The sequence below is a fragment of the Protobothrops mucrosquamatus genome, unplaced genomic scaffold (assembly GCF_001527695.2).
Source record: "Protobothrops mucrosquamatus isolate PMUCROS unplaced genomic scaffold, P.Mucros_1.0 scaffold_109, whole genome shotgun sequence".
In the NCBI taxonomy this organism is placed as follows: domain Eukaryota; kingdom Metazoa; phylum Chordata; class Lepidosauria; order Squamata; family Viperidae; genus Protobothrops; species Protobothrops mucrosquamatus.
The window spans coordinates 162,048-178,028 of NW_015386185.1; the positions used below are offsets into that span (position 1 = coordinate 162,048).

Consider the following 15,981-nt stretch of genomic DNA (forward strand, 5'->3'; position numbering starts at 1 on the left):
GTATTGCCATTTTATTCATAATATATGCATAGTGTATAATTGAAAACATCCTGGACCAACTGTTTTATAGTATAGTTACTAATTTTTAGTGTTCAAAGAACAATGTGGTTGATTAACACAGATAATGCCTGTACTTGCCAATATACTTTCCAGATTTCTTTAAAAATCTTGTTTTGCATTTATCCTCATACAAATATCTACAATTGGATTATCTTACTCTATCAATTCAAGTAATTGCACTGATATTTCATTAATTCCTAGCCATTGGATGGCACTAAGAAAGCCTTAACTTCTTCACTGTTCCTACTTTTCTTCATTCATAGTTATAAATTTAATAACATGTAGGTTTTAATGCTTTACCAAGAACACTATCTTAACTATATTAAGTTATATGCATTTTTACTTTCTTTTCAACTTTTAAGTAGCTCCTCTAAACTCATTGGGTAAGATAGACTGCATAACACATATGTGCAGATCTGAAGAACAGGGAACATTTCCAATTTTCGGATAAACACTAAACGAGCAACTCTTTCAGCAAAAACAACAAAGAGATCCAGTGTGTATATAATGAAAAACAAATAATACTTCTGTTAGAAGAAACACTGGCAGGCTTCATGCTCAAACACATCTATTTAAAAAGTTTTAAATCTACTATATTTTCCCATTAGGATAGTTCTGAGGTGATGAAACTTACTTTATAGAGTTAGAAAAAGACTGATTTTGAAATTACAGTCTCATTGTTCTCGGTTTGTTTTATTCATTTTCTCAGCACTGGTATGATGGAGTTCTGTGATTGTTTGTGTGTTTGTTTCCTGCCTTTATTATTTTTACAAATAGGCAGCAAACATATCCAACACACCTTTCCCCTCCTATTTCCCCACAACAACAACTCTGTGGGGTGAGTTGCCAAAAAATTTTTTGCCTGGCCCAATGTCACCCATGGCTTTTATGGCTAAAGTGGGACTTGAACTCACAATCTCCTGTTTTCTAGACCAAATTATCTTTTCCCTTCTTTCTCTCATTTCCCAATTGTTCATGTACCAACCTTAATATAATGATACTTGCTAGTTTAATTTTCAATAGATTTAAAAGCCCATATCAATTCCTAGTTAATTTTAATTACACTTGCTTATTTGGGTTTTCAACTTGCACTCATTTCAAAATACTGTATTAAAGACACAGAACAATTAGTGTTTGGAAGATAACAAAGAACAAGTAATTCATAACAACAACTGGCTAACTCGAATCATTTTAAACAATGCCCCCAAATGTTTCTTGAGTTATGAAAAAATCTTATGCAGGGAAAATATCCATAATTAAATTCAATTATATGGAATAGAACAAGGTCCTACAGTTGACAGAATGTTTTGTATATGACAAATTTTCAGAGTCAAATCTTTGTCTGACCGTGACGTTCAGTAGGTGTGCTTGGAATTTTTTTAGTTGTTCTTCCTGACATGTGCCCTCCAACTGGATTTAAAAATTGTAAAGAATTCTGTCCATTGAATTCTACTGGTTAAAGAAATCTCCAATGACTAATCAGCTAACTTATAATTAAGCGTTTCATTAAGCCTGCATAGAAGTTCCACATGGAACAATAATTCTGCTAAGCTGGTATCATAACAGCCATTGTCAGAAGAAGCATTCCTCCTATGACAGAATGAGGAGCAATGCCTCTTGTAATGGCATCTGTCATCCACACTTTTTTTTAAAAAAAGTATTAAAAATCATGAATGATTTTCGTTTAAAATCTACTGCTTAATAAGCTGAAACACATGCTTGCTCTACCAAAGCATTAAATGTGAATAAATATTGCAGACCTACATATACAACACACGATAAGTCCATTTTAAATTTAAAGTACAATCCTCAAAACACATTTGTACAATCTTTAAGAGATATTTCAATCGGAACTTCTTATGTATACTTGTTTTGAGGGCTGGAAGGAAGTAAATGTACAGTTATAAACAATGTCTTATCAACTTTATATTAATAAGAAATGCATGCTAAAGATTTATGGTTATCTATTAAAAGCCTAAAAGCATACTAAGATCATACTGCCTACTACCAAAGATACGAACTAAAATTTAAATTCAGAAAACACTTTAGTTCTTTTTTAATACAGCGATTCAATCCATTCACTACTTTCCTATGAAAATCAATATTTTGCAGTGCAAATTGTTTTCAGTGCACCAACCTCACTTATTGAAAAGCCATGATAAGACATACCTTGTAATGTCAAAAGGAAAGCAGAATTTAGGTATACTCTGGAGGATTGCCTGAAAAAGCAGAAAAAAAAATGTTATATGTATTTAACAATTACCTGAATATGCCTGTAATTTTTTTCCCCACACAAAAATCAAGCAATATTTGATAGGAGGAGGAAACTATGCTGCATGTTCCTGGATTAAAATAATTGATTATTAAAAAGGAATTAAGTTTGTGCTTTGGCAGATTGCAAAGACAATACCATAGAAACCCCAGGAGGGAAAGGCCTGGCCTGAAGGGTATTAACACCCTTCACATCCCTGCTGGGATTCCCTTCAACAAGGCCATATGGATTTTACAAGAAGCACCGTACCATATGGGTAAGCCACGTCTGCTGCTACTTGTACTACAGACTAGCCATAGGGACTTCTGACAGATCCTGGCTCAAAAATACAAATGTTGTTTCAATTAAAATGCAAGCAGAGGAAAGAGAACTAAGTTGACAGCATATGCATTTTATGAGCAAATGTTTTTAAAAGCTGGAACTTTTCATTTGTTATATGCAGAAAATTGGACAGGGTTAACCCTTTACAATAACAACAAGGTTCAAAATTTCCTGCCAATTAAAAAGAAAAGAAAAAGAAAATACCTGTAGTTTTATAGAAATGATACACCTATTTCTTCCTGTTGGGTTTGACATGCTGCTCAGTGACACATTTCTAATTACATGAATGGCATATACTGGTTTGAAAATTGTTATAAAGTGAAGAAAAATATTGGAATAAAAGAAGCAGTTATAACTAGCAAGTGTTCAATGCCACTATGACAAAATAAGAAATAGGATTGCCACCTTTCCCTTATTTTCAGCTATGTTGTACTAAAATTCACACAGAATTAAATAGTTTTCTAGTGACATTAAGGTAAAATGCACTGAAAATATTAATGTTATAATGAAGAAAAGTTCCTGCTTGAACATGTACAATCTAAGCTTTAACAGAGAGGTCTGACAGGACTTCATATCGGATATGGCAGCTATGCTATCTCTGCATTTCCACGCAGACACAAGAAGTAAATTTACTGCAATAATTAGAAGACTATATATAAGGAAGAATTGGTCCATCTCTAACAGTACTCCAGCATCCTGCCCTCCATGTAAAATTTATTTGTCAGGTTTAAATGCTGGCCCCCTTCCTCCCACCTTCTGAATCAATGGCTGTTAGTTGCTCCTTTCCCACCTTGAAGTTTCTTCACATCTGTTTTGTCTTGTTAACAAAACAGCTTCTTCAAGCAGGAGAATCAGAGATTCTACCTTGCCAGCTTCGACCCTTACAAGAAGGAAAAAACTGAACAGATCACTTGGGGAGAAAAAACATACAAGAAAAGAAGAATGCCTGTATTTTCTTTCAGTTACTAGTATAAAATTAGTACTTCACGAAAGGAGGGGATAGGAGAAATTTGGAAGAAATTGGCTAGTTACATTAGAGAAACACAGATTCAGATAGCGTGGCAAAAATGTTTCACAAATCATTGTTTTCTTACTGGATGCACCTTAATTACAGATCCTAGTCAAGTATTTTCCAACTTCAATAAAAGACAAGATGGTAGGAGAACTTGGTAATATGCATCCCATGTATTATGAGAACTAATATACCTGGGGGGGAAATCACCTACAAGCATATAATAACAACAACAACAACAACAACAACAACAACAATAATAATAATAATAATAATAATAATAATAATAATAAATAATAATAATAATAATAAAGTTGGAAGGCACCTTGGAGGTCATCTAGTCCAACCCCCTGCTCAGGCAGGAAACCCTATACCATTTCAGATAAATGGCTGTCCAATCTCTTTTTAAAAACTTCCATTGTTGGAGCATTCACCACTTCTGGAGGCAGGTTGTTCCACTGGTTAATTGTTCTAACTGTCAGGAAGTTCTAGGTTGCTTCTCTCCTTGATTAGTTTCCATCCGTTACTTCTTGTCCAGCCTTCAGGCGCTTTGAAAAATAGCTTGACTCCCTCTTCTTTGTGGCAGCCCCTGAGATACTGGAACACTGCTATCATGTCACCTGTACTCCTTCTCTTCGTTAAACTAGACATACCCAATTCCAGCAGCCGTTCCTTGTATGCTTTAGCCTCCAGTCCCCTAATCATCTTTCTTGCTCTTCTCTTTCTAGAGTCTCAACATCTTTTTTACATCGTGGTGACCAAAACTGGATGCAGTATTCCAACTGTGTTCTATTGCTTGTGCTTCCATAATGTTGAATTCCAATATTGGATGATCACTTCCTCCCAAGGTTCCTATGGCTTCAACACCTTCTATCATTTCATCTCTGTTAGTGAGAATTAGATCCAAAATGGCTAATCCCCTAGTTCCCTTCTCTACTTTTTATCATATGTCTTATGTCCTTAGTTCTTAAGATCTGATTAAGAACATCAGGCAAAATATACATTTCTCATTATTGGATTTCAGATATATTAAATTAATTGGCATAATCAGTTATTCCTGGGAAAATTTAATTTTCACTAATGTTATATGGCTATAATTTCATATTACATCTGTGTGAGCATATTCTTTCATAGTTAAATTTAGTTAATCTTCCAACTTAGGTTTTAGGCTCTAAACCAGATGCAAAGCTTGTACTGTACAAATGTAACATAACTTCAAAGTGAAAGGGTAAAATCATTGTAGAAAGAAAAGGAAGTGGAAGAAAGTGCATGCTCAAAAGCCTGACTACTGATTTATTAGGTGCTAGTCTCAGGGAAGCAATCCTAGAATTTTATTTGGGCCTTCCAATATGCTATATTTTCAGGAAAGATTGTCACTCTATTTTATGAATCATCACTAAAATCAGATTGGTATGTTAAACATAAAGACTCACAATTTACTTAGAGATAGTAAATTAATGCTACTCATAAAAAATGGCAAAGTATTAAATATAATATTTAAAAGCTACTCATCTTATTAAGTTTATTATAGTAGAGAAATTCTGTGTTTCCCCCCCTTCTAGCAACAATATTAGTATTTTAGACTCTAGATCTTCACAGTAATAAAAATACAAGTTTGCCTTTAACAAACCACCACAAACAATATTGATTAGTAAGCACATAAGATTCTATCTCTAAGGAATTGTATTTGCAGACATTTGTAACACCTGTGTTACATTTTCTGGTCTTCCATAAAATGAGAACGTATAGAAAAGAGGAAAAACAGATATTATTGTATTTCACTGTAATAGATATATCAGCCCTTTCTGCAACACTGTAGGGGCAAACAAACTCAATACTTTCCTTTCCATCCTTCCCCCATCCACATGTGTGTGTGCGCGCGCACACAAACACACACACACACACACTTCTGCAAAATATGGCCTCAGCTCGCTTCCCAACTGGCAGGATCATCCCTCAGGGGACAAGTCTTTAAACCTCTGCACTCTTTAAAATTCAGCCAGCCAGCAAGTCTATACACTGGTGTATAAACAGTATAGGAGAAAAAAAAATCCTCTCAGCTTATGTCAGTGACAAAGCAACACAGCAGTTGACTGTTTCTCCCCTGACAGTATAAGCCAGATCAATAGATGGAAGGCTACCTAGGCTTGTAAGGATCAGTTCTCTGCTTTAATTACAGGTATTATTCAAATTTTAAAATAAAGGAAATTAAGATGCTGTCCCGAAAGTTTCTTAGAATATGCGATCAGCTGAAAAACTAAATTAAGGAATGTATTTGTAGAAAGTATACCCATTTTAAAGTTGACTGTATAACACTGAAATACCCTTAATGACAGATAATGTTTCTACAGAAGACAAAAAGACATTAAACATATCACTTAAGTCATGCCTTGGCTAGTGGTCAGATCAATTTGACACACCAGTAAAGAATTTCTGTAACTAGTGCTATAAAGAGATACTAAAAGTTGTTTTCTTGGTAATGATTTAAGTAAAAAAGAAAGATGTCTAGGAGTTAATATACCAGGCTACAACATGGTCATTCAGGATGTCCATGGGTGCAATCCAGGTAGATTAGAGAAATAAAAGCATTTTGTAAGCTTCTTGCAACCCAAAAAAAATTTCAACTACACTTACTGTAAAGACCAAAGCTGTCAGACAAACCAGTCAATGATTTTGCTTATTAGAAGTTATTTTAAAATTTCACACTTAAATTGATTACTAGGAAACAAATAGTGAATGTTTCCATGCTGTAAAGAAAAATATATTTTTCTGGATTTGTTTTAAGAAAAACAGTTCTAAGTTCTGAAACACAAAATGAAAACAACATACCTTTGCTGAAGGAACAGCAAAAGCTTCCCTACCTAACCCTTTCTAATATACAGGTAGTCCTTGACTTACAACCATACATTTAGCAACCTTTCAAACACACAATGGCACCGAAAAAAAGCGAGTTATAACCAGTCCTCACACTTACATCCACCTCCATGGTCATATAATCAAAATGTGGATGTATGGCAACAGGCACATATTTAAAACAATTGCTGCATTCCGAGGTCATGTGATCATCATTTGTGACCTTTCCAGCTGACCTCCAACAAGCAAAATCAATGGGGGAAGCTGGATTCACACAACTGCAGTGATTCACTTAACGATCATGGCAAAAAGGGTCATCAAATCAAGTGTGACTCATTAAACAACTACTTTGCTTAGGAACAAAAATTCTGGTCTCAATTGTGATCATAAGTCGAGGACTACCTGTATAGCAAGAAAAAGGAATTGGCTGACTGAATCTCAGGAGCTTTATATAACCAAGGCAGCTACCTTTAAGTTTGGAGTGCTGTCAGTGGGCATGTTAGATATCACTTTTTAATAAGCAGCTGCGACAAAATTTCCTTCATCAATGTCAAGCTCTGGGAGCTCTCAATGTTTTATACCTAAGTAGAAAGCTCGTAAGTCTAAAAATAACAAATAAGTATAAAGAGAAAACCAATATCATGATACTATCTATTGTGACTTATATTTCATGTAGCAAAAAGTATTAGTACAAGCTACTGTGAAGTTAACCAAACAGCCACTTGAGCACGTGATCATGCCCACAGCATGAAAGGGAGGGTTGCAAAGAGTACTTAATTTACAGCCTCCATTTCATTCTCAAGTAAAAGTCCAGCAGATTCTTTAATATGGTTAAGAGTGGCTTCTTGTCATCTGCCCCAGGTAATCCCATACTGGATTTTTTGGAAACTTGTGACAAATTTCACAGCACTTCAAGAATAAAATTCCTTATCTTCATACAGATTTGCACCCTGCTTTTGACACAAGTTAAGGTGCCTATTTCACTGCCTGGCTCAATTATACGAGTTTGTTTTCTATTGCTACGGCAAGATCTTTGTAGCTGTGCAGCCTACAGCCTGCTGTCTTGAATCTTACCCGTCTTGGCTTATTCAAGTTAACGGGGAAGACAGGGAACAGAGGAAAGATTATTGGATGAATCCAGTGAATGATAAATCTATCTTTGTGTAATGAAGTGGTTCCACTAGACTTTAAAAGAGGAAATAATGAATATACTTATGAAAGAATCCTAGTTTGATCCAGAGATTTATAATAGCTAGTGCTTGGGCTGCAATAGCCTCTGTTTGAAAAGCAAGGTTTTGAAAACAGCAGTTTTGTTACTAAGCTAAAAAAAAATAGAAGAAACTGATTAATTTAATCCATTTTAGCCTAGGTTCAGATATGCTTTCTGGAATTAATCAGCACAGAATAATCTGATGGATGATTTCTTATGGGACAAAGACAGGGAAAATATAATTCTGTTCATTCTGCTTGACATTTCAGCAGGATCTGACTGACCATGGAGACTTTTTCAAACGTGTCTGAAAGACAAGGTTGAAAGCACTATTCAACAGTTCTATTCTTACTCAAAGGAACTGTCTCATAAAATAATGACTTCCTTGATATCAGGGCATTTATATGATGGGAACCTACAAGACACTACATTCTCTTTAACTTCTATACAAAGCTGCTTGAGGCATTCATCAGGGGTTTAAAGTTGAAGTACTATCAATGTAGTAATATACTGCTCTACTTCTCAATAACATCTGAATTAGGAAAGGGTCTGCATGGTCTAAACGGGTACATGCTATAAATGCTCTGATGGGTTAGACAGTACAGTGAAAATGAATACATTGGAGCTGAATTCTGAGAAGACAGGGATTTTTGTGGAAGGCTATATTAAATGGGGAATCTGCCTATTCTAAAAAGATTATTAGTTCCCCACAGAAAATGAGTTCTAATTTAGGGAGTTCCTGGACTCATTATTACCTACATTATTAACAGCTTCAGTTTCTTAAAGACAGGAAAACCTTTCAAAGGAGCTAGTTCACAATATGTAGATACGTGTACAATGCACTTTTTCAGATCAACAAATTAAGGAGGTCTTTATAAGTAGCTACTTGCAAGCTGCTTCCAATGACTACATCCCCCCACCCCCAGCCATTTCACTTCATTTTTTCCTAGATCACTAAAGTCTGGTGATTGTTTGCCATGTACTAGTAACTTTATACCTGTATTATTTATTTATTTATAATTTTATATAGCCACCAGTCTACCAAAATGGGGGCGGGTTTACATAATGTGCTCTGTGTGTGACTATCTTTGTACCAGGTCTTAAAGATGCAGCTGGCATGGAATGAATCAGACAGGTTGCTTATTACAGCACCTGGCCATGCACATACTACACCAGTGCAAAGCAAATGCTCTGGGTACCAATCAACTATCACACCCAATAAATGTCTGCTGATGTGTAGATTACAAAATAAAATAAATTCCAGTTCATTTCATACATTTCTGGAAAACAACTTTTTTGTGTTGCTATTTACAGTAAAATTATAGTAAGAAAGAGGCCATACCAACGGTAAGAGAGCTACTTCTACTTCTGGAATCCCACTTTTTAACTTTGGAGGTTGGGGGACCCACAGTACCTCCTTTTCATCTGCATTTATAAGGGAGGCAGATTTTATCTACATCAGGCAGTCTCACAGAAACTGAGGACTCAAACCATAAAAGGGCTTTATGGGTAATAACCAGCACCTTCAATTAGAACCCAAATTTATATATAAAGGAATTAAAAGCAACCCGGAGACCAAAACAAGAGTGTTCAGACCTCTAAATGTAACCCAACCCTAGAACTCCAATTCCAAAATAACACTAGATGATGAGATCTGGAGATTAACTAGAGAATTATAAATCACAAATTACCTCCTCATGCCTTAAGATAACCAACAAATAAAAGCAAATGTTAATTGGGAAAAAACTAAAAAGTTATAAGTTGTGTTAAATCTCTTCCACTGCAGTGTAAGAGATTTAACACAACCTATAAAAAGTTGTGTTAAAAAGTATAATTAAAAAATACAATTAAAACTGATTACAGGTTCATGTCATACGGAAACAAATCTTTATTACAACATGAACTGTTTATCCTGTCCTCATCCTTTTTCTTATGAATTATATAAAATGTTATGTATATATGCATATATGTACATATGCTGATAAAGTTTGGTCTAGTGGTCAAGAAATCAGGCTAAAAACCAGGAGACTGTGAGTTCTAGTTTCGTAGTCACCAGCTGGGTGATTTTGGGCAAGTCACTCTCTTTCAGTCCATCCCACTCCACAGGATTCTTGTGGGGAAAATAGGAGGAGATTAGGAGTATTAAATATCTTTGTCACCTTGAGTTATTTATAAAAACATTAAAGGCAGGATGAAAATAAATAAATGAATGAATGAATGAATGAATAAATAAATAAATAAATAAATAAATAACCTTAACAACCTGTCTCCAGAAGCGGTTAATGCTCCAACACTGGAAGTTTTAAAGAAGAAACTGGACAGCCATTTGTCCGAAATGGTATAGGGTTTCCTGCCTGAGCAGCGGGTTGGACTAGATGACCTCCAAGGTCCCTTCCAACTTTATTATTATATTATTGTTGTTGTTGTTGTTGTTGTTGTAAATCTATCATTGTACATAGATAGGCACTGCAGATCAGTATTTTATTAATTAGCCAACTCCAGAGCAAAGTTTAAGTTTTCTTACAACATTTTAAGGAAAAAAATATAAAGAAGCTTTCTAGACATACTAACTGAAAACTAGAGCAGAAAAAAAACTTGCAGGACTTCACTGAAAATATAGAGAGATGCTGCAGAAACAGTATCCAAACAATGAGCACACACCTGACTCGAAGTTGTTATATGCAGCTATTTCACTACATCCTGTGGTTGGCAAACACAGCAAGACTCAAAACCACCTTCTGTGAGTCATACTGGTATAGAATCTAATTAGTAGGGTGCCTATAGTTAAGAAAAATGAATAATTTATCCAATAACACCATCATATCTTTACATGAAAATAGGAGAACAGAGACAGAAGGGAATCTCACACCTTTTCCCCCAGCTTTAAGATATACAAATGCATGCATTTTGCAGGGCTTTAGAAACACCATATGGAAGTTGTGAATACTAAAATAAGTGTGGATTGAGCAATGGAATGAAATACTAGATCTTATGAATTTTCAGTCTGCTCCCAATTTATATAAGCACTACAAGGCAAAATAGCAGCTATTAGCTATTGTTTAAAAATGTGTGAAACACAACAGAAAACAGAGCAAAGCCACCATGAAAATCAGATACCAATGTAAGTTCCAAGATTGGCATTTTGGGAAAAACTGTGGGTTAAGAAAAAATGTTGGCATCCTATTTAAACCAGCCTATCAGAAACAGCCTCAGAGTCCCAGAAAACATGAACAACGCAACATTAAAATAAATTATTCAGATAGATATGAATGAAGGTAAACTGTAATTGCTTTGAGATCTGCAACTATTAAAAAAAATTGGGGGGAAAAGAAAAGAACAATTTCCAATTTTTATGCAGGATAACAAAAACAATTTCTTCTAGAACCTGCAAAGTACTTCCAATTCATTACCCATATTTAACAAATGGGTGGCCTTTTTAGATCTAAGAAATTCCCCCTTTTCCATGATACCAAATCATGTCAAACATTAGCATCCAAAAATATTTAAAGTAATCCTTCAACATGTGCAATATATTCCTTGAGATATGCAATGTATCTGTAAATTAAATACATTTTAACATATAAAAACAAACTGATAGAAAGCCTATGTGTACTAAGAATATACTGAATACTCAAAGAGAGATAATGGAGAAGGGACCAAGAAACAAAAGCAAAAAATATTTTAAACTACAATTTAGCTACCTGAACAAGAATATCTGTTAGCAATGTGGTTTTCTGTTACTGTAGCATATCACAGACCTTATATCCTTGTCCAACATTTGTAAGCAAGATAGAAAGTACATATTTAAGAAATGTTGTGATGAAAGGCAACCTAACTGAAAGAAGCAAGCAGGAAAACTACTGTATTTTAGAAAGGAGGAAGACTTTAACAATCCAATTTGAGTATAAGATACTCTTTTTGCTGGAAGTAAATGAAGGAATCCACTCTGAATGAAACTTCAACAACCTATTCTAATTCTAAAGATACTACTCTATCACTGAATATTAGTTATTTTGTCTAGTGCACTGAGTTTTAAAGACATAGCCATCAGTGAATAGTTAGCTTTTTTATATCAGCTTTTTATAAGGCAGTGAATATAGACCAAATCCAGCATTCAATTTGTTTAGGTTAATACGCAATATCAAAAATGCTACCCTTAATTAAATATTACACTTGATAAAAAAAATAAGCATTTTTTGTTTTTCACTTAAGTGTCAAATATTACAGCTGTACCATAAAAATGAGTAACATATGCATACAGTCTATTAAAATGCACATAATTTATCTTGCTTAAAATGAAAACATATCTAACAAGTAATTCTATTCATCTGGCCCTTTTTCACCCAGCTTTAAGATATACAAATGCATGCCTTTTCACCAGAACTTAGCAGCTGGTAATGAAAAGGAAAGCATTCAAATGATCATTTTCACATCATATTCCTTCGTCTTTTCTCTCGTTTCTCTTGTCTTTCTTTGAGCTCCATTCTATTACAAGAGAGCTGTTTCTTAGATCAATTCATATTTCCATAATCCACACTGCTGTTTCTCCCTCTTCTCCCCAGGGTAGACTACCCCCTACATCCAGGACTGTGGCTTACAACTGTCATTAAGACCTGTAACAATAACAAGATAACAAAAGAGTTTGGTCAAGATGAGGGTTGCCTATACCATATGCTGATCAAATGCAACATTTCAGACTCATGGAAATGCTATAAAACAAAATCATGATCCTAACAAGACTTTGGACTTGCCACATGTCCCTCCAAATGCAAGAAAAATGATCTTTTTAAAAAATGTCAACTATATGGTTGCGGTACATAACAAGTTTATGTACAAATGATAATTTGCATTCAGGGTGGAAGGATTCAAACTCTTTAGATGCCAAATAGTAGGAAAGGTTTCAAAATATTTACTTACAAAAAAAGAGTCAGACCTTAACTCTGTGTATAAAACAACTGGACTTATAATTAGCTGTAAGTTAATAATAAAAACATAATGAATAGTTCACATTTAGTTCTGTTATATGGGTATCTTCCTAATATTTTCATAGTGCCATGTACATATTTTAATAAATGTTAAGAATAGTTGTCTAATCACACAAATAGTTCAAGGTTTTGGGTTATTATTGTTCTTGAAATCATATCATATCACATCAGATGTCTATGATTCCCCATCTGTAAAGTTATAACAAAATTATGGGTCTTTCCAGAATCATTAAGGATAAAATATACAAATAGTACAATTTTTGTTTTTCTTGAGATAGTCCTTGTTTCCATTTAAGTACAGTCCAGTTGAAGAAAAAAGAAAAGAAAAACAGCAAAGAGGAAAATGGGCTTCTTCCATCTTTATTTTTCCACTTTTTTTTGTTCCCTGTTAACTAAATTTTCTTTGAAGTAAATGTCCTTCAAATCATAGGTTATGAAGCTGAATAGTTTCAGAAACCAAGTTTAGGTTTTGTTGCAGTTAATCAGAAACAGGAGAGAAATATCCTCACAATCATGCTAAGAGAGAAGTGAGCACCCATGAGAGAAGTGAACATTTGAACTATAACTGAACAGCCAATGCCTAGTTCTGGTTACATATCATGCCTCTCAGCTGATAAAAACCCATATTTCAAATTTCTATCACAGGGAAACACCATCTTCCAACTACCCAATTTTCAAGAAGTATCCATGCTTAGTCTGTTGCTTAAAGCCAAAGTTCAAGAGCAGGGTAGCCATCCATAATAAGTACATCACTGTTCCCCATGGTGATCCAAACCATACTGAGACAAGCAATGATAAGGACAAGTGTTACATCTTCTTATAGAATGCATTTGCCGGACTCAATATGGACTTTGCTCCCCAAAGCCTTATTACTATATAATGTTTATTGAAGACATTTTTATCCTGTCATTCCAAGAGCCTTTGTTCCTATTAGAGGTTTGGTTTCTTCTTCTTTTCTTTTCTTTCTTGCAGAGACAATATAAAGAGCATTACCCCTGGAAAAGCAAACCAGATTCCTTAGTATAGCATACGTTTACAAAGCTAAAGTTGTTCCTGGCACGAGTATTTTTCACAGTGCTTCTCCAGAAGATCATGTCTGGAGTTCTTGTTTCTCCTCCAGAAATTCTGGTAATTTTGTGTTGGCAAAGGATGATAGAAAGGAAGTTTCCTGTCCAAGCAGATTACATGTAAACTGGAAAGCTATTGTTCTCTCCTTATAGATAATCCTCACTTTACGAGCAAAATTGGGATCGGCAATTCCATTTCTAATCACATGACGGTGAGATTTGCAGCCTCATTCTGCTGTGGTTAAGCAAATCACTCTGTTGTTAAGCGAGACATGACCTATGCATGACTTGAGATTTCACTGTCGGCTTCTCTGTTGACTGGTCCTAAAATTGCCTTTTTTTCAGTCAAGTGTGCAACTTAATTTTGTGAGAATTAAGAATTTGGTCAAGAAGAACATTTGACTGAGCATTTCTCTCTCTTAATTAAGGGCTCTGAATTCTTCGAATATGAATAGTTGAAAAAGTGCTTCAGACATTGTGAAAGTGTAAACACAGTATTTATTTGCTACCAATTAAAGCAGCCAAATTTCACACTAGTTTGAAAAAAGATGCAGCTACTTTAAGAGCCATTTTTATACCATCTATTTTATTCTGATTCTGAGAGTGAGATGGGTGGTATCTAAATTTGATAAATAAATATTGTGGATAAAACTGATGCTGGCCCACCTCTTAACAAGACTGGTTTTAGATTTTTTTTCCCTTTTCAGTGGAATATTTTACTGTATATTTAATAAATTTCTACAAAATCATTTTTAAAATATGTACAGCTCTATATTATATCATAACAACTACTGAGAAATGCTGGACAATAATGAATAATAATAAAATTCCCACAGTGGAGGAATGGATTGTGAAAATGTCAGAATCAATGCAGTTCTGGGCACAGCTATGGAACAACTCAAAAAATACAGGAATGCACCTTGGATAAAAGAGATGGATAAGAATAAAGAAGAAAATAATATGATAGAATTTGCAATAAAGGCAGAGATGGTGGAGAAAAGGGCAAGGAAGATCAAGAATTAGCACCAGGTGAAGATGAATTGCATGGTTTTTGGTTGAAACATCTGACTGATCTAGGCTGACTCATTGCCAAACAGTTTAACAAGATATTGCAAGGAAGTGAAAGTGAAGATTCATTAACATCTGGTAAAACCTACCTGATGATGAATAACACAGCAAAAGGAGGAGCACCACGCAGCTATGGGCTAATTACCTGCTTATCAACAACTTTCAAACTGCTACTTGGTGTAATTGCCGATACAATCCAACAGCCTCTAGCTGAAAACAAGGTCTTTCCACCTGAAGTAGAAAGAACTACAACAGGAGGACTAACTTGAATATAGCATGGATTGATTATAAAAAGGCATTTGACTGACATGTGATTGGATAATCAAGTGCTAGAAATAATAGGCTGGTGAAGGTTAATATTAAGAGAGGAATCTTTCAAAAGAGACTCTCTGTTACCACTAATCATTGCACTGATTCCTCTGTCAATAATACTGAAAATGTCAGGCTATGGCTATCAAACATCCAAACATCTGCCAGGCCATCCTACTTCCTTTACATGGATTATTTTAAGTTATATGGAAAAAACACCATCTGAAATAGAATCGCTGCTCAACACTGACCATATGTAGAGTCAAGATATTGCAATGCAGTTTGGAGATGCTCTATCAAAATATCATCAAGTATCTGGATGAAGATGACCACTACAAATACCTGGGCATCCATAAAGTTGACATCAGGCACACTGAAGTCAAGAAGAGAGTTAGAAGAGAATATATCTTTGGCAGACAAGACATCTTTATTTTATTGGACTTTGAAAACTAGAATGGAAGTAAAACAGAATGGGCTTATCATGTCATTAAAAGACTGTGCACTCTACACTTTGAATAGCTGGCCTAATAAAAATGAGAGCAGCAGAGGATTACAGAAATATGGGGAAATCTTATATGATTTCTTTTCATATTGAAGAAACTCCTGTTTTAGAAACAGAAATCCTGGGACTTCCGGTGGCAGGCGACTTCGTCGGTCGCAGCTGTTTGCTGCCTCCCGCCTGTTTCGCGTAAAAGCCGTTTTGACAGCCAGTACCAGCTGTCAAACGGCCTGATACCTTTCCCCTGGGCATAAGGGGATAGGTGAGCTGCCCGGGGTAGGAGTTGAGTTCCCGAGTCGTCCTATATGGACGATGTAGGTGAGAA

The 15,981-nt window shown here is 35.0% G+C and overlaps 1 protein-coding gene across 1 annotated transcript in view; it reads right to left on the bottom strand.

The window, feature by feature from the left end:
• Window positions 1–15,981, bottom strand: part of DENND1B (DENN domain containing 1B) — a 192,107-nt gene that overhangs the window by 131,159 nt on the left and 44,967 nt on the right. The window contains 1 exon segment of the mRNA XM_029284173.1: window positions 2,230–2,279. Within this exon segment, the coding sequence (XP_029140006.1) occupies window positions 2,230–2,279 (50 nt within the window).